This window comes from Bubalus kerabau, chromosome 18 (genome assembly GCF_029407905.1).
Source record: "Bubalus kerabau isolate K-KA32 ecotype Philippines breed swamp buffalo chromosome 18, PCC_UOA_SB_1v2, whole genome shotgun sequence".
NCBI classification, from domain to species: Eukaryota; Metazoa; Chordata; class Mammalia; order Artiodactyla; family Bovidae; genus Bubalus; species Bubalus kerabau.
The window spans coordinates 67,830,527-67,849,968 of NC_073641.1; the positions used below are offsets into that span (position 1 = coordinate 67,830,527).

At 46.8% G+C, this 19,442-nt stretch overlaps 1 protein-coding gene across 4 annotated transcripts in view; it reads right to left on the reverse strand.

Annotated features, from left to right (window-relative positions):
* ADCY2 (adenylate cyclase 2) overlaps window positions 1–19,442 on the reverse strand; it is a 456,786-nt gene that overhangs the window by 430,396 nt on the left and 6,948 nt on the right. For 3 of the 4 annotated variants that reach the window (XM_055554954.1, XM_055554955.1, XM_055554957.1), the window contains one exon: window positions 7,030–7,227. In XM_055554954.1, coding sequence (XP_055410929.1) covers window positions 7,030–7,227 — 198 coding nt within the window. Of the gene's footprint in view, window positions 1–7,029; window positions 7,228–7,559; window positions 7,702–8,826; window positions 8,883–19,442 lie in introns of those variants that run through there. The other variant, XM_055554956.1, reaches the window with a different exon arrangement.

Genomic DNA, 19,442 nt, shown 5'->3' on the forward strand with positions numbered 1-19,442 from the left:
GATGCTGGAAGGGGCAGGGAAGGGCCGGACCCAGAGCCTTCGGGGGAGCGTGACCCTGTCCACATCTTGATTTTGGACTTTACGCTCCAGAGCTGGGAGCCACTATTTGTCAACTGTGATGAGGCCTCTCTGGATAGGACCTGGCTATCAGGAAGGCTGCTCAGACAGAAAGAGCTGCTGTGCCAATGTGACGGCCCCAGGCATCTGCAAAAGAGGGGACTGGGGGCCCCAGACATGCTGCCACTGATGTCTTTAGAAAAACAAAAATGATCCCTTCTCCTAAAGGAATACAGGAGACTGGTACCTTGTTTCCTCCTCTCCTAGCCAAGTTTAAATTTTTCATGTGGTTTCCAACCATTCAGGAAAAGAAGGTCAAGTGCGTTGATAGCACCTACACCCTTTGATCATGAGGATGTCCTCTCGCACACGATGGGGAGGGGGTGGTGGTGGTGGTGGTTTAGTCGCTAAGACGTGTCCAACTCTTGTGACCCCATGGACTGCAGCCCACCAGGTTCTTCTATCCATGGAATTCTCTAGGCAAGAATACTGGAGTGGGTTGCCACTTCCTTCTCCAATGGGTGGTGGGCAGGGGATTTCAGCAAACCCAATCCAAGCTGAAGCAGACGGGCAGACTCTCCCTGCAGAGGTGTGTGTGTATGTGCGTGTATGTGCACTTAGCATGTATGTGCGTGTATGTGCACTTAGCACATACACACACAGCACTGTTAACAGGAACCCCCAACTCTGCAGTTTACCACCCAGCTTCCCTCTGATTGCTGGGAACCACCAACAAAATGTCATTTTAAATAATTCTCGTCCAGGAGGCAGCTGCATGGAACACACGTCAGCTGGGTGGGGATGATGGCAGCATGGGCTGGGAGGGGACTCAAATCGGGGGTGACATGAGCTGAATTAAAACTACCAGCGATGGCAGGTCTCCACACGCACTCAGGGCTGGGAGGCCAAAGTCACCAGCATCTTTTCCATGTTTTCCTTATTTCACCAGCGGCTGCTTCCAAACCACGTTGATGCCCAGCCTCCAAACCTGCTACCCTTTCTCCAGCAGGTACATTCTCCAGTCCACATGCTGCAAAATCATGCCTCTCTGATCAAAAGCAGAACCATCAGTCTGAAGCGGTGCCCTGGCCACTCAGGACAATTCCAGTTACTGAGCCTTTAAGAACTGGGTCTTCAAAAGACAACCTGGACAGGCAGCCTTGGTAAACACAGAGTTTCTCAGACGCGGCCCCGCAGACACTCGGGCTGGGTGATCCTTAGAGATGCTGCTGGCCTGTGTGTTGTAGGCTGTTTGTAGGATTCTCAGCAGCATCTCTGGCGTCTACGCACTAGATGACCCCTAACCAGGCTGTGATAGTCAGAGATACTGCCAGACTGGGAAATGTCCCTGGGGGTGAAACTGCTCCCAGTTGAGAACTACTGGGATCCCAGGTAAGGCTGCCCTCTGGAGTCAGACCCCCTGAGTTCAAATCTCCTGTTCCGCTCGCTCCCCAGCAGCCTGGCTGTGATCAAGGGACCTGTGTGGAAGTCTAGGTGCTGGGTGAGCTCGGGTACCACGGCGCCCATCCCACGGAGCTATGAAAAGATGGAATGGGTTTGTGGAGGGAAAGCACCCAGAATGGGGCGGCGCCGTCCAGACGACACCGGCGCTGGCGGCCCCGGTTCTGGGTTGTGTGCTGGCTGTTGATGGCTGAGCAAAACTCCACCCACACGTGTGGGGAAGAACCAGCCTCAGCAGAACGAGATCAGCCTTTGCCCTGGGCTCCTGGGAGCGGATCACTCGGACCCCAGGAATGCCCCGCCTGACAGGACTGTTTGTGTTCCTGGAGGCTCTGGCCAGCAGACTGTCTGAGATGTGATTCAGGAAGGGGGCTCAGGGCCACACAGAGTCCGCTCTATCTGTAGAGGGGCTGAGGCCCACAGCCAGCCGTGCAGGGGCACGTGATGAGTCCTAGCAAAACCTGGGCACATGAGGGTCTGATGATGCTCCCAGGGAGGCGCTATTCCCCACGTGCGGCATGACACACTGCAGCTAGGAGGGCATGGCTGTTGTGTCTCCAGGTGGACCAGACAACAGATGCTCCACACTCTGCAGTTCTCCTGAACACTCCCCCTGGCTGATGCTAAACTGTGTTCTATAGGAAACCATGCCTGTGTGCTACTTCAGTCACATCCGACTCTTCGTGACCGCAGGGACTGTAGCCCACCAGCCTCCTTAGTCCATGGGATTCTCCAGTCAAGAATACTGGAGTGGGTTGCCAAGCCCTCCTCCAAGGGATCTTCCCAACCAGGGATCGAACCCAGGTCTCATAGCTCCTGCATTGGCAGGCGGGTTCTTTACCACGAGTACCACCTGGGAAATCTGTAAACATGAGTATTAACAGCTTTCAAAGGGTTCTGTAGGTCCTTCTGCAAGTTATTGAACCTCACGGGGGTCTTGGGATCCCCGAACCTGCCACTGTTGTCAGCGGTGAGGGGGGCCCCGTGTGGACTGTCCCCATAGGTGCACCCCAGCCACTCCTCACAACAGCACCGGGAGTGGAAGCATCCTCTCTCAGATCAAGCCTGGAGCTCACTCCCTCGAGCACAGTGAACTGACTGACACTTCTCGGAGGTCAGAACGTCAGCATTCATCAAGGGGCCTGCATCTGTGATGTTGACACCAAAAGACGCCAGGGAGACAACTTTGGGTTAACCGGGCAGAATGACCGCATTTCAGGTCTCCTCCGGAACGATCAGGAGTGTTGGGAAGGAGTTCAGACTCCAGCAGAGGAATGGGGCTCAAGTGGCCTCTTCTGTTTGTTTTTTATTTTCTTGCATTTAGAATTTTACTGGAGGGTCTAATGATGTGCACATGTCAAGAAGAAATAAGACATTAACATTGGGATGAAATAAATAAAGCTTCCTATTCATAGATGGCATGGACACATACTGCGAAAAATCAAAGGATGAGTGCCAGTCACTTAGCTCAAGTAATTTCTCAGGTATTTGGACAACCAATAGGGTTGTCCCCAATAGGGACCTACTGTCCAGCACAGGGAGCTCTGCTCAATATTATATAAGAAGCTAAATGGGAAAATACTTTGAAAAAGAATATCTACATATTCGCTCTCCTCCACCGAGGGTGCCCAGCTCGACTCTTCTCTTGCATGCCCCATCTCCTTCTAAGTGGGCGCCTCCAGCCCCCTGCTGTGTGTGTGCGTGTGCTCAGTCTCCTAGTCGTGTCCTCTGTGACCCCAAAGACTGTAGCCCACCAGGCTCCTCAGTCCATGGGATTTCCCAGACAATAATACTGGAATAGGTTGCCATTTCCAACTCCAGGGGATCTTCCCGACCCAGGGTCAAACCCGCATCTTCTGAGTTGCCTGCATTGGCAGGCGGACTCTTCACCACTACCATCACCTGGGAAGCTCTTACTCAACTGTGTGTGTGTGTGTGTGTGTGTGTGTGTGTTAGTTGCTCAGTCGTGTCCGTTTCTATGCAACCCCATGGATTGTAGCCCACCAGGCTCCTCCATCCATGGGATTCTCCAGGCAAGGATACCAAAGTGGGTTTTCATGCCCTCCTCCTATACTCCAATATAAAATACAAAGTTAAAAGAATAAATTAATTAGTTCAAAGTGGACCTCTTCTGGCAAGAGGTGTGAGCAGCCGCACAGCACGAGGCAAGTGGCCCGGAACAGCTGTGCCCCTAGAGGCGTGCCCAGGCCATGGGGGAGGCCAGCCCCCCTGCCTGCCCCATCGACAGGGATGAGGCTCCACACAGGAGCCCACCCTGCCCAGGGTTCTGGCGGCATGAGGCCGGCAACCCTAACCTGGGTGGGATCACGGGCAGGGGCCAAGGTGAAAAATATCAGCATGAGGTTGTAAACACCAGCATCCAAGCTAAAGCCAATAAACAGAGCCAACCAACCAACAGCTGGGAAATTGATCTCGAGTAAACGGAAGTCAAGTGAAAGTGAAAATGTCAGTCGCTTAGTTGTGTCTGACTTTGCGACCCCATGGGCTGTAGCCTGCCAGGTTTCCCTGTCCATGGAATTTCCCAGAAAAGAATACTGGAGTGGGTTGCCATTCCCTTCTCCAGGGGATCTTCCTGACCCCAGGATCAAACTCTGGTTTCCTACAGTAGAAGCAGATTTTTTACTGTCTGAGCCACCTTAGCAAGTAAAATGACTCTGAAATAAGGATGTTTAAGGCGCTCAAGCTCATCATTGACTCAACGGACGTGACTTTGAGCAAACTCCGGGAGTTGGTGATAGACTGGGAAGCCTGGTGTGCAGCAGTCCACGGGGTCACAAAGAGTCAGACACAACTGAGCGACCGAACAACAGGAACGGAGATGTTTAAAGAGGTTTCTTACGAACAGGCTGAGAGCAGCAATAAAACCTGAGCGTGTGTCGTAAAACCAGAAGATGAGTAAAAACAGAAACAAGTGGACACACATACAAATCCAACAGCAACAGACGGGAAGGGAAAGACCCCTCTACTAAGGTGAGTCCTGTGCAGGCAGCTCACAGTGCCATGGATGGACGGCACCTATAGGTGCAAAGACACAGCAGGGAGCAGTCCACGGTGAAGGAGTTTACGTTCTCCGGGCGAGACGCTGATGAACACAGAGAGGGCTATGTAACATGCTCTGCAGATGGCCGTAAGTGCTGAGGGAAGACCAGAGAGGGTGGGGGTTGCCTGGTGCTAGGGCAGCCAGACACCTGGGGAGGCCGCTTTGGGGAGGCCCCCAGATGAGGTTAATGAAACAAACACGCGAGTGTCCACCCATCATGACAGAGTCTGTCATTCATGCAAAAAAAGGAAGCTCAGAGAATTCTGAACAGAAGGAGTATTTGTCCTTCCAGACAGGAAAGTGAAAGTCGCTCAATCGTGTCCGACTCTTTGCGACCCTAAGGACTGTACAGCCCGTGGAGTTCTCCAGGCCACAATACTGGACTGGGTAGCCTTTCCCTTCTCCAAGGGATCTTCCCAACCCAGGGACTGAACCCAGGTCTCCTACACTACAGGCAGATTGTTATACCAGCTGAGCTATAAGGGAAGCCCAAGAATACTGGAGTGAGTAGCCTATCCCCTCTCCAGGGGATCTTTCCAACCCAGGAATCGAACCAGGGTCTCCTCCATTGCAGGTGGATTCCTTACCAATTGAGCTATGAGGGAAGCCTCCAAACAGGAAGGCTTCTTCGAAAGCTCCATTGTTAAAAGGTGGCTGCGGTTCTAGGAGAGACCTGGGATCCATGCCACAGACGGCAAAAGATGCTCTTAACCTGCTTCCTGCTTCTGTCCTCATGCACTGGGGTGACGGCGGAGGGACGGTGGACCACGTGTGCCACTGAGAGCAGCGGGTGAGGGTGTGCAGGGAGCAAACGGGGAGCAGAGGAGTGTGGGCGGCGCCCAGCACTGCAAAAGGCTTGAGTGGGGGAGTGAGGAGGAGACGCCAGGGGAGCCTCTCCGAGCACGGAGCCTCTTTGGGGAGAGGGACAGCACCATCTCCATCTGGGCCCCCGTCTCAGCATCCTTTATACCAGAGAGACCAACCCGAGTTCACTCTGCCCAGCCTCTCCCTTCACAGAAGGAATTGAGGGTCAAAGACGAGGATGCTTTGTCTGAGATTGCAGGACAGAACTCTCCGGAAACCCCATTCTTGGGCTCCCTGTGGGCTCTGTCCAGCTCAGGCCCTTGCCCTGGCACTCGAACCCTTTTTTTTTTTTTCTCTTTCTTTTTTTTTCTTTCTTTTTTTATTTTTCAGATTTTGCAAGTATGATAACACATTTACAGGAGACCTGAAAAATACAAAACAAGGGTGCACATAGTTCTACTAGATATTATAATTATTTTCTAAGTAGATAAATTAAGGTTTGTCAGTATGACAGTCTCAATATGAAACTGTCAAAAATTAATAGAAGGAAGAGACAGGAAAGTAGAAGAATATAGTAGACCTGGAAAGCACCATTAACCATTTCAGCATAATTTTTTTTTTCCATTTCAGCATAATTAAGATTTATACAGCGCTCACACAACAGTAGGATACAGATTCTATTCAAGTTCCCATAGACGATAAGGACACAAAACAAGGTGCAAAAGTTGCATGGTCTAAAGGTATTGAAATCAGACAGAGTCTGTTCTCTTTTCACTGTGGACTTACATTAGAGGTCAATACCAAAAGATAATTAAAAGTAACACACACATCGGCACTTGAATCCTTCCATGTGTTCCACCTTGAGTCTCTCTTCTCGGCCTCCCCAGCAACTCCGGGGAGTCTCCTAACGACTGTGGCTCCTGCACCTCTCCCTCCCCATCTCTTGGCCCCCAGCAGCTCAGCAACAGCCCTCCTGGCACTCAGCTTCCTCTCTCCCACGATGGCGACAGAACCCCTTGGCGTCAATTACAAGCTTGAAGCTAGTAACTAGGATACCCGCACCCGCGCCTGGAACCATCTGATGAAGCAGCCAGCAGACAAGAGCCATGTGGCCCCAGCACAAGGGGAAAAGCCCACTGGACTACAGTCTCCTAAAGACCTAGCATCCCCCAGACATGGCCCTCTTCTAAACCAAGAGCCTCCCGGGTTCAACATGAGGAACGGCGGGTCTCCCTGCTGTTATGGCATCATCATGTTGACACCAAATCTGGAGATCCAGTCCCTGAGCAAACAGTTCAAGTTTGGTCTTTGCGACTTCAAGGCACAGACAGCGGTGCCCACCCCAGGGGGTTCCAGAACAATGGGAGAATCAAGGGGCTGGAGGAGAAGGAAGTACTAAGGCGCGGTGCGAGTTGCAAAGGCAGCCTCAGCCATTGGAAACAGGTGACAAGGTGAGCCTGGGCGGCCCCTGACCGCCGGCAGGTCTGATGAGTTAAAATGGGCACCGGGTGACTTCACTCTGCAGAGCCCCATGGGCCAGCTATTTCCGAAGATGGTCTTCTCAGCCTCTGTTTACAGTCTGGGGCCAGGTGTACAGAACCTGGTATGTCACAGATCAAAACACAGAAAGCATTTCGACATCTTACCTGGTCCCAGGGAGAGACGGTGCCCCCGAAACACATGAACAAGTAGCCCATGGCCACGAGGCAGATCCATATCACCAAAGAAAAGAGGCGCAGCAGCTTCTTAAACACCGACTCGACACACACCAGGATGAAGATCGCAAAGAAGATCGCCAGGGCAGTCGGAACTGTGATTAAAAATGCCACGTGGTCTTCAACCTCCTAAGGAGAGGGAAAAAAACATTGCAAAGGGACAATTTAGAGAGCCTGTGGCACCCATGACTTGTTATTAATATCGAAATGTTATCAACATCAGTCAAGGTTTAAACAGATCAGGTTTTAAAAGGGACTCAGAAGTAGAAAAATTTGAACTTTAGAAAATTTAAGTTTCTTATTAAATAACCACGTTTTTCTACATAAATAATGCAATACTGGGCTTCTCGGGTGGTGAAGTGGTAGAGAATCCTCCTGCCAATGCAAGAGCAGTGGGTTCAATGCCTGGGTTGGGAAGATCCCCTGGAGGAGGAAATGGCAACCCACGCCAGTATTCTTGCCTGGGAAATCCCATGGAAAGAGGAGCCTGGCGGGCTATAGTTCGTGGGATCGCAGAGTCGGACACCACTGAGTGAATGAGCACACGCGATCCAGGACTGGATATTTACACAAAACAGCCATGCCGTCGAATGCAAATTTTCCCTGGTAAACGAAGAAATGGATTTCATTCAAGAGTAAATGCGAGAACACAGAATGTAAGGATAAAATAAGGCAAACAACTTCAGACAATCAGGTATGCTCTGATCATAGGAAATTAAGGCCTGCAAATGGTTTTGAAATGGTTTATTAAAAAAAAAAAAAACCTAAATACTATCTTGGATTCTAAAGCTAGAAGCTTTTCTTTCAATGCATTGCAATTAATGTTTTAACAAGATCAAGGTTAATAGAAAAGGGTCAGAAAGTACTAAAAATAGAAGATGAGAGAGTGGGAAATATTTAGAAGACTGTGCCATTTAGCTGGCTTCCTTTTCCACCTTTCTTGGGCTCTAGCAGCAAAAGGAAAATGGACATTATTAGCCTGTTACTAATGCATTTTTTAAAACTACATTTGCACACTAATAGTCATTTTCTATTCATCTCTATCTAGCCACATAACCCTTCAAACGCACACTATTACAATTCCACACAATACAATAGACCTTGCGTTTCCTCTGATTATCCCAACCTGGATTTAGGCTTTAGCTTCTCCAAATATTCTGCTGGAAACCTGCTCTGAACAGCACACGCCATGGGATAGAACACAGTGTAAAAGCTTTAATCTTTAGCTAATACATTTAGTTGATGAAATACTCAAAGGAGTTTCAAGCAAAACAATCCATATAGCTGGGGCCCTAAGAACTGCCACTGAAGTTTCGGAATATTAACACTTACAGTAGAGGGCTTCCCTGGTGGCTCAATGGTAAAGAATCTGCCTGCCCATGTAAGAGACATGGGTTCGACCTCTGATTTGGGAAGATCCCACATGCCACGGAGCAACGAGGCCCGAGCACCACCACTGCTGAGGCTGCACTCTACAGCCTGGGAGCTGCACCTGCTGCAGCCCCCGGGCCCCAGAGCCCGTGCTCCACAAGGAGAGAAGCCACCGTGATGAGAAGCCCAAGCACTGCAACCAGAGTGGCCCCCGCTCGCTGCAACTAGAGGAAAAGCCTGTGTAGCAACCAAGACTCAGTTCTGCCAAAAATAAGAAAAAAAAACTCAAAAGTTACAGTACAACCTGGGACATACGGGGTAGGTCTTTCAAATACCAGAGTCTGGGGAAGCCCTCACCTTTTCTGGTGGGTACAGGGTTCACTCTGGGCCACGAGCATCTCTACCTTCACCCTGGAGATGCCCCACCACCTCCTTCATGTATCAGGCCATTGACCACAGGGAGTAGGGCAGGAAGGCGGATGACGCACACCAGGTGGCAGGCCCAGGCTGACAGGAGAGAGCAGGGGGGCCTGGAGCACCTTCAGCGCCTTCTCTTCCCTTTCCTCTCTCACAGTTATGCACGTCGAGTAACAACTGGGAAAAAGGCAAGAGCAACAATAATCACAGCAAGTACTCACGTCAGTTGCTATTGAGTTGCTAAACTGTGTCTGACTATGACCCTATGCACTGCAGCACACCAAGCTTCCCTGTCCTCCACCATCTCCTTTGCTAAAATTCATGTCCTTTGAGTCGATGATGCCATCCCACCATCTCATCCTCTATCACTCCCTTCTCCTCCTGCCCTCAATCTTTCCCAGCATCAGGGTCTTTTCCAATGAGTCGGTTCTTCGCATCAAATGGCCAAAGTATTGGAGCTTCAGCCTCAGTCTTTCCAATGAATATTCAGGGTTGATTGCCTTTAGGATGGACTGATTTGATCTCCTTGCAGTCCAAGGGACTCTCAAGAGTCCTCTCCAGCACTACAGTTCGAAAGCATCAACTCTAACATGGATGTTTTTCTGCTAAGCACTCAGGTACATTAAGGTCTTTTATTCTTACACCAGCCATATGAGTGTAGGCACGGTTGCCTGCACAGGTGAGAAAATGCAGGCCTCTGAATGGGAAGGAGGCACCAGGGTTGTGGGGCTGACTGGGAGAGAACAGGGCTTCACCCAGGGGGTGGTCTGTGTTGCCATCACAGCAGAGCCCCGTGCCCTGTGTGCATAAACGATGCATAAGCCCAGGTGTAGCCAGTTCCCCAGTGGCCAAAAGAGTGTTTCCAGAACAGACAGAAGACAGAAGGGCCCAATGGGATGTTCTCACAATCTCCCTCCCCTACTATTTCTGCCCACGATTAAGTGCCTTCTTGTACTCTGACCTTCAGACACAGGTTCCAATCACTGCAAAAGGTTGTGCGGGATCCACCTGCACCCCAGTGCTCCCCAGCACCCAGGCACCATGGACCAGGGCACACAAGGACACAGTAGCCTGTTTTCTGAGGACGTCTCATTCAAGGTCGTGGCTGCTGCGCACACGGAGCCATGAAAACATGATTTTACTTTAAACTTCCCCAAATGAAGTTAACTGAGCTGCGAACAGAAAACCAACCAGTAGACAAGCAGGACAGCTGCCTTCCTGGTGTGGCTTTTCCATAATTTCATTAACCTCAAAGGAAAGCAACAACTGTTGACTGTATTGGCTTTGGTTATCCAGAAAGGATGAAAGTGGTGTGAAAACCTGCATGACTGTCAAGTGAAAAGTGTGAGTCACTCAGTCATGTCTGAGTCTTTGCCATCCCACAGACTATAGCCTTCCAGGCTCCTCTGTCCCAGGAAATCTCCAGGCAAGAATCCCAGAGTGGGTTGCCATTTCCTTCTCCAGGGGATCTTCCCGACCCAGGGATTGAACTCAGGTCTCCTGCATTGCAGGTGGATTCTTTACCATCTGAGACAGCAGGGAAGCCCATCGAGTGAAAATCAGTAGCTAAAGGAACAGAGAAGCTGTGACCTGTGTCCTTATGGGAAGAGGAGGATGAAGTACACAGCCCATAGGCGCTTTCCCTGCCTTTCTCTGCTCAAAGATCCAACCGTGAACAAGGGAAAGACCCAGTGCCTTGGTGAGCCAGGAACATTATATAGTAAGACTTGATACGGGTTTGGGGTTTAAATATGGGCATCTCTCTCTCTTTTTTTGTTTCTTACCATCAGGGTCTTGATCCCAGACAGCCCAAGAGTCTGGGCTGCAGGGTGGCCTCTCCACTAGGCACAGTGGACATTGGTCCCCTAATATTTTTAGGGCCCCACAGAAATGCTTTATTTCTTTCAAAATCAGAACAACAAAAGACCCAAGCTTCTAGTCTCAAAGGATACATACACCTCCGTGCTCACCCAGCGTCAACTAGGACTGTGAATGTACGTTTAGGGAAGAAGGGCAGACAAAGGCCTCTCCATCCTAAAAGGACCCGAGGGCGTCGTGTCCCTGCTTACCGGATGCATGGCATTGCCTGGCCCACCCAACCCCCCGGAGAAGGACTCCCCCAAGCTTTGAAGTCCTGTCCCCATCCCGGGCAGGGAGGCCCGTTCCCAGATGGCCCGTGGCCTCACACAGTCAGTTTCTGCTCACAAGGCCAGTGGCCCCTGACCACTGCAAAACCTGAGCCCTTTGAAGAATGTGGGCTCTTCCAGAAAGAGAACAGCCGTCAATTTATTCTGCGTTGCCTTTTGAACCTTAACTCCAAATAAGTCTTAATATGGACTGCTCCACTAAATAGAATCTTTTGTAAAGAGGGGTCAAGGGAAAAAAAAACAGTAGCATATTCATTAAAAATGTATAAGCTTATAAACCACATTCTTTCCTAGCCCTGCATTTGGATCATGCATTTTTCTTAAGGAAAATAAGTAAATGAAACAGAGGAATGCCCTCAGACCTTGAATTACACACCCTCTCCCCCCTTATTCCAGCCCCAGTGGACAGGAAGAAGAACGAAGCCGCAGCAGCTCACCCGTGGCTACTCTTATGAAATAGCTGAGTTTTCAAAATCCAGAGTATAAAACAAATTAGAGCAGCTGAAAATAAAGTGAACGAAAACAGTGAAAACACTGTCGATCTAAATTAAATATGTTTATGCAGCCCAACCCCTCCTCCCTTCGTGGAAATAAAAAAATGTACCACGGTACACAAACTAAATAAAATGTACAGAAATGCCTTTAAGATATGGCTTTAAAAAGATTTTTTAAAAGTCACCATACAATGCAAACTAAATGTGTTAACACACCTTTAAAAGGAAGACCGCAAGCGTCCCATTACCTACCGTCATGATAATGGGCTCCCATCACTCTCCAGGAACGTTTCATCTTTCTCTGTTCAATGCATTTAATTTGGGAGGGAGTCAAACTGCCAGGCCGATTAAATACCCATTGCTTCTATTTATCGTATAACAACAGCCTCGTTTCTTGGAGGCTTTTCCATGGAGCAACAGATTATGTATATTTTCAATATTTTCCACGTGTATTTTTCATTCTTTTTGTTAAACAGTACTGTTTTCCTTTTAGATGGCAAAGGACACTGTAATGTAAAATACGTTTCTGTTGTTGTTGCTGTTCAGTCACTCAGTCGTGTCAGACTCTTTGCAGCCCCGTGGACTGCAGCCCCTCAGGCACCCCCCACCACCCCCCTGCTCTGAATCTGTCCTCCTCCCTCCTGCACACCATCTCTCCACTCTCTCTTCTGTCTATCTCCTCCACATTTAATTTTATCAATAGTATCAGTGATTCAGTCATGTCTGACTGTGAGCCCGTGGATGTAGCCGCCAGGCTCCTCTGTCCATGGGATTCTCGAGGCCGGGATGCTGGAGTGGGTTGCCATTCCCTCCTCCAGGGGATCTTCCCAACCCAGAGATCAAACCCAGGTCTCCCACATTGCAGGCAGATTCTTTTACCAACTGAGCCACCATGGAAGCCCAAGAAGACTGGAGTGGGCAGCCTGTCCCTTCTCCAGAGGATCTTCCTGACTCAGGAATCAAACCAGGGTCTCCTGCATTGCAAGCGGATTCTTTACCAACTGAGCTACTGGGGAAGAATGGGTCATAGATCTAAAGGCAAAATGCAAAATAATCCTGAAAAACTCCAAAAGTCTTCCCATGAGCAAACCTGTACTGTGCAGTGAAAGTGGTGCTCAGAGGGAAACTGGGCATCTTACAAGTTGGACTCAATCCTCCTACTGCCGGCTTGGCCTTACTGGGAGTTGCATTTCTTAGATCCCCTTTCCCTCCACGGCTCTCGCTTAGAGTTGAATAGAAGAAGAATTTGTGGCAGAATTGGAAGGGGGACGTGGAGCAAGTCCTCACCAGAATCTCTTCCTGGAATGCTCCCGAGTGAGAGCGGGCCTTCGGAGAGGCCTGCCCAAGATTTGGGAGGCGGACGCCAAGCCGCTCCAGGAAGGGCGATGTGTAGGATCAGATGCGGCTGAGACACGCGGGTAGGAGCCTGGAGGGGCCCAGCCAGTCCGGCTCTGTGCTCCACGTGCAGGATTCCAACCAGGTCAGTCAGACCAGGGTCCCCACTAGAGACCATCCTGATGGGGCTCCCTTGATGGGTGAGCAAGCTCTGCTTTTGGAGAACCCCACAGGCCCTGACTGCCCAGGGATTCTCTACTGATTCAAGGCTCCCTGCTGCTGACAAGGTTCATGCAAAGAAAGGAGGCTGAAAACTGATGAATTAAAGATCCCACTGCAGAAATCTGGAAAAGAACAGAGGAAGCCCAAAGCAAGCACTGAGTTGGCCCAAACAGTCATTCACACGTTTCCACAATGGAAAAACCCGAAGAAACTTTGGGGACAACCAAATAGAAAGAAAATGTGGTGGTCAGGGACTTTCCAAAATATTTCCTATTTCTTTCTTCTGGGTTCCTTCTGGATTCACCTTCTAACCTTTTTTGAAGTTCCAAGCAGCCATTTTGAGACCAAAAAAAAAAAAAAAAAAGTGAATAAAAGTGAAGTGTTTCTCTCCCAGGCAGAGGGATGTAAAAGCCATTGTGAGGCTGCTGGCACTTCCTTTCCATGGTGCAACGATTAAGAAGCATTCGTCATGAGGAGGACTCCTACAGCCCAGCCCAGGTGAGCAGAGCCCCCTCCTGCCCCACACTGGCCAGGACATGCTGCAAGAAGTCCGCCTCTGGTCTGGGAAGCCACAGGGAGCAGGGTTGAACTACCATTGCCAAACTGCTGATTCAGGAGGAAAATCAAATATGTGAATGTTTTCAATCACTAAACCATGTGGGGGGTTTTATGCAGCAACAGATAACTAGAATACTGAAGTCTGGTCAATGAAAAATGAAACTGATGGGGCACTTCCATGTGGATGATGTCAACTGCCAGAGAGAAGCACTCTTTTCTTCCCTAGTGTAGTATATTCACTGGAAGGACAGATGCTGAAGCTGAAGCTCTAATACTCTGGCCACCTGATGCAAAGAGCCGACTCACTGGAAAAGACCCTGAGGCTGGGAAAGATTGAAGGCAGGAGGAGAAGGGGACGACAGAGGATGAGATGGTTGGATGGCACCGACTCACGGGACATGAATTTGAGCATCTCCGGGAGATAGTGAAGGACAGAGAAGCCTAGCGTGCTGCATGGGGTCACAGGTCAGACACAACTTAGCAACTATACAACAACAACACAGCAATCCAGGAAGGAAGGATGCTGTGGGATGCAGCTTCCTTCATTCTAAATCTCTGAGTAACTGATGTGAGAGAATTCCTCTGCTGACTCACATTTACTGTGCAGCTCAAACAAAACATAAACCTTTGTTGTGTTAAGTGACTAAGATTCTGGAGTTGTTTGTTTCCATAGCATATCATAATCTAATATGTTTTGATTGACACTGAGGTAATGAAGACAGAAAGCAAAAATGCAACAGAGTATATCAAAAAAGACAATTTTTTTTTTGTAAAAAGTTAAGACAAAACAGACATCTAGTAAGATTAAGTTAAAAAAGAAAGAAAGCATCTAAGTATTATCAAATATTACCATCAAACTTGAGAATTGGGATGAAATGTAAAGAGTCCTAGAAAAGGCTTATTGAAACTGACTCAAGAAATAAAGTTAGAAATACTATAATCCTATTACTATCAAAGATACTAAAGCAAAAATTTTAAAATCTCTCTCCAAAGAAAGCAACAAACCCATGTGGTTTTCTAAGTAAATTCTTTCAACTCTTTCTAACATAATGAAAACTTTTAGGAAACTAAAAATAAAGGCATACTCCCTGACTTTTAAGACCAGAAAAACTTATAAAAAAGAAAAATGCCAATCTGATAAAGAAATATTCCAAATTCATTTTACCAAAGACTACGTCAGCAAAAACCTTAAAATGTTAGCACTTCACATCCAGCATTTTATAGGATTCTATCATAAAAACTGTATTTTTATCATGAATATAAAAATTGCTCAATAATGGAAAATTATTATTCATTACACTGACTTTAAAATGCATCAAAAAATCTTTTGATTATCTCAGTTTGGTAAAACTAAACAATCATATTTAAACTTTTTCTATAAATTAACCAAAGGGAATCTCAAAGAATATCTATAAAAATCTATAACCAGCATCATCTTAAATGAATAAACTATTAAGTAATTCTATTTAAAACCAGAAAAAAAGGCAAGGGCACCCACAATCACCACTTTTGTCAATAGCACATTAGTTTCAGGCCAACACAATAATACAAGAAAAAGAAATGAAAAAATAAATGTATTGGACAAAATAAAACTCTCAGTACTTGCAGAAAAATTAAAAACATTTGAAAACTAAGATCATGACATCCAGTCCCATCACTTCACAGCAAATAGATGGTGAAACAATAGAAACAGTGATAGACTTTATTTTCTTGGGCTCCAAAATCACTGCAGATGGTGACTGCAGCCATGAAATTAAAAGATGCTTGCTCCCTGGAAGAAAAGCTATGTCAAACCTAGACAGCATATTAAAAAACAGAGAGATTACTTTGCTGACAAAGGTCTGTCTGGTCAAAGCTATGGTTTTACCTGTAGTCATGTATGGATGTGAGAGTTGGACCATAAAGAAAGCTGACTGCCAAAGAACTGATGCTTTGAACTGTGGTGTTGGAGAAGACTCTTGAGAGTCCCCTGGACTGCAAGGAGGTCAATCCTAAAGGAAATCATTCCTGAATACTCATTGGAAGGACTGATGCTGACGCTAACGCTCCAGTACTTTGGCCACCTGATGTGAAAAACTAATTCACTGGAAAAAATCCTAATGCTGGGAAAGATTGAAGGCAGGAGAAGAGGGTGACAGAGGATGAGCTGGTTGGATGGCGTCACCGACTCAATGGACATGAATCTGAGCAAACTCCAGGGGTTGGTGATAGACAGGGAGGCCTGGCATGCTGCAATCCATGGGTTGCAAAGAATCAGACACGACTGAGCAACTGAACTGAACTGATTTGCAGATGATATGATTGTCTATGTAGAGAACCTGAAAGTGTCTGCATTTCAGTTACTAGTAATAAAAAGGATATGATAAGTTGTATAGATATAAAATCATATCCAAAATTAAATTATATTCTTTTACAGCATCAACAAAAGAATAGAAATTCCCAATTTCATAATTTTTAAAATACAACTTACAGTAAGCAATAAAATACACAATATCCTTTGGTATCAAGGAGTAAGAACAACCTATGGAAAACTATAAAACATTACTGAACCACATAAATGAATGGGAGAGATGGCCCATATTCATGAATAGAAAAATTTAATATCACAAAATATGAATTCTCAGCAAATGAATCAATAGATTAAATATAACACTAATAAGATCCTACTTGAGTTTTTTTTATATTGAGGTTAAAATAAGTTGATTGTAAAGTTTGTATGGAAGAAGAAAAAGTCAAGAATAACCAAAAAGCTTTTCAAAAAGTTGAATGTTATTTCCCTTGCCCAATATAAATACTTATTATAAAGCTTTATTAATTATACTCTGTGCATGTGTATTTAAAAAAGAAAAAATGTAACCAATAAAGCAGAAAAGATAACCCATAACAAACCATTTGTGTATGGAATTTTGATTTATAACAGATATGGTGAAAGAAGTAACTGAAATGGATAAGTAAAAATCAATTCTCCACAAGAAAAAAGCATGTAAATGTGTTGTGGTCCCTCAATGGACCGGAACCTGGTGGTCTGGAGTCAACCGATAAGAAAGTAAAGGAGAGAAAGAGAATGATATTCCTTGGTTTACGCAGAAAGCCAATAAAGCCCCTGCATGGGGCTTGCTCTGTTCACGAAGGCCTCAGGCGCCCTCTCGATGGGGTGAAGGCGCAGAGTGCCTTCTCTAGAGGGTCTTAGAAGCCTGGGCAGGAAAGTGAACTCAGAGAGACTCTGTGCTCCAGGGGATCAGCCTGAAAAAGAGAGAGAGGGAGAGAGAGAGAGAAAGAGAAAGACAGACACGGGGACCAGAGCTCTGATGGAGCAAAGGTGTTTTAATCAACATGGTGTGTGCATATATACTGTCTTACAAGGTAGTTATTCTCAGCAAAGATAAAGATTAAAATTCCAGACTTACAAAGCCTAGGCAATCCATATTAAAGAGAGAGAGAGTTGTAAACACTTTTACCGTATGGTTCACAAGAAGGAAGAGGGTACTTATCACCTATAGAAAAACTAATGAAGGAAATGCCTGGGTTCCTCAGCCCCCGGGAGAGGCTTGCCTCTCCTCTCAATTCCTGAGTATTCAGGAACTAATAAGGAACAGAGAATCCCTGACAGATCCAAAACAGCACACAGGAAGCCTCCTGTTAAATGCTTGACATAAACGGATCTTGATCATGACCTTACACCTCACAAATACCACATGGTATATACAGGCATGCATGACAAAATGGATAAAGAACAGAACGAAATGACAAGAAGTACAGAGGAAGTCTACTTCTGAGGGTCGGTAGGGAAATGAGAGGTACAGCATACAGGCTGATAGACATTACGGGGTATTCTAGTTTGGACTGGGGACATGGGTGCTTATTTTTAGTGTAAACAAACAAACGTTATCAGTGAAAACTGAGCTCAATAATCAAAGTTTAATTAAATTAGTCAAATGATAAATCCCATTCTGTGCACCTGAAGTCCAATTCTGAAGAACATGGGTGTTATAGGTTTGAATTAACTGCAAGTCAACAACTGAGAAAGAGTAGATGTTAGATCAACTGTATGTCTGAACTATGCTAACATTTCTTCATTACCTCTTTCGTTTTTATTCATCTGATCTCCTTATCCTCCTCATTTTTAACATCACATGGCTTTTGTTCTACTGATGCACCAGTCTAGAACTTCCATTCTTTCATAATATTGACAGATCACTAGTAGCTTGAAATCTTAATTATTTCCCCTTTTTTATATAGCTTAAAAGATAATATAGTACGTTAAAATACTCAGGCAATAATTCAATCTTTGCAGTAAGCCTGTAGGAATGGAAGCCTGCACCTGTGATATTATACTTGTCCTGGCCATGCTATCCCAAGATCATAATGTCTGAGGGACAGTAAAGGATGCTGGTACCAATAGGGAGACGTTCTCATCCTGAAACCCTGCATCAGGGCTCTCATCACCAGAGCCCTGCCTGGTCCACCACTGTCTCCAGCAGGAACCTTCAGGAAGGTGGAAACCCTAGACACAGACTTATTCCTAAGCTCCTCTCTGATAATAGTCATCATCTTGAGAAATCCTCTCAAGAATTTCAAGTTCTAAGAAGAAGCTATGGTACTTTATATTTGTATGTTTCCACTGCAGATGGTGATTGCAGCCTGTTATGACCAACCTAGAGAACATATTGAAAAGCATAGACATTACTTTGCCAACAAAGGTCCATCTGATCAATGCTATGGTTTTTCCAGTGGTCATGTATGGATGTGAGAGTTGGACTGTGAAGAAAGCTGAGCGCTGAAGAATTGATGCTTTTGAACTGTGGTGTTGGAGAAGACTCCTGAGAGTCCCTTGGACTGCAAGGAGATCCCACCAGTCCATTCTAAAGGAGATCAGTCCTGGGTGTTCTTTGGAAGGAATGATGCTAAAGCTGAAACTCCAGTACTTTGGCCACCTCATGTGAAGAGCTGACTCATTGGAAAAGACTCTGATGCTGGGAGGGATTGGGGGCAGGAGGAGAAGGGGACGACAGAGGATGAGATGGTTTTTAAAAGGATTTGGTTCAACTCTTGAGATACAGCTGGACTTCTGCATCTTTAACGGCGATAGGGCAATAACAACCCAGGTCTGTAGTCTCATCCCCTCTGTCTTGGCACTGTTGTTCCACAGTCCTGGGAAGAATCAGAAAGCTGGCCGGCAAAGCTGCTTGTGGGGATTTTTAGGCTGGGGTTCTCTACTCTGCCCATCACTCTCTCTCTCCTGAAGCTGGCACCTGGGGATGGAAGTGTAAGCCCAAGTGACATGATAATTTGTAATGTGAACCTCCAAACTGCAAATCTCTCTGGGCTCCCATCCTTGTGGTTTTTACTGGATCCTTATACAAAGAGGGCACTGAAGCAACATTATCAAAGTCTTAACTGGGCCAAATGGATCAAACACATGTGCTGATTCAACAACCCTTTTCTCTCCTTCCAAATGCACTGGGGGCTGCAAACCAAAACTGCCAGATGTGTGTCAATTTCCCATCGACAGTTTGATGCCAGGGAGCACAAGTGAAAGTTGCTGAGTCATGTCTGACTCTTTGCAACCCCATGGACTATATAGTCCATGGAATTCTCTAGGCCAGAATACTGGAGTGGGTGGCCTTTCCTTTCTCCAGGGGATCTTCCCAACCTAGCAATCAAACCCAGGTCTCCCACATTGCAGGTGGATTCTTTATCAGCTGAGCCACAGGGGAAGCCCAAGAATACTAGAGTGTGTAGCCTATCCCTTTTCCAGTGGATCTTCCTGACCCAGGAATCAAACCAGGGTCTACTGCAT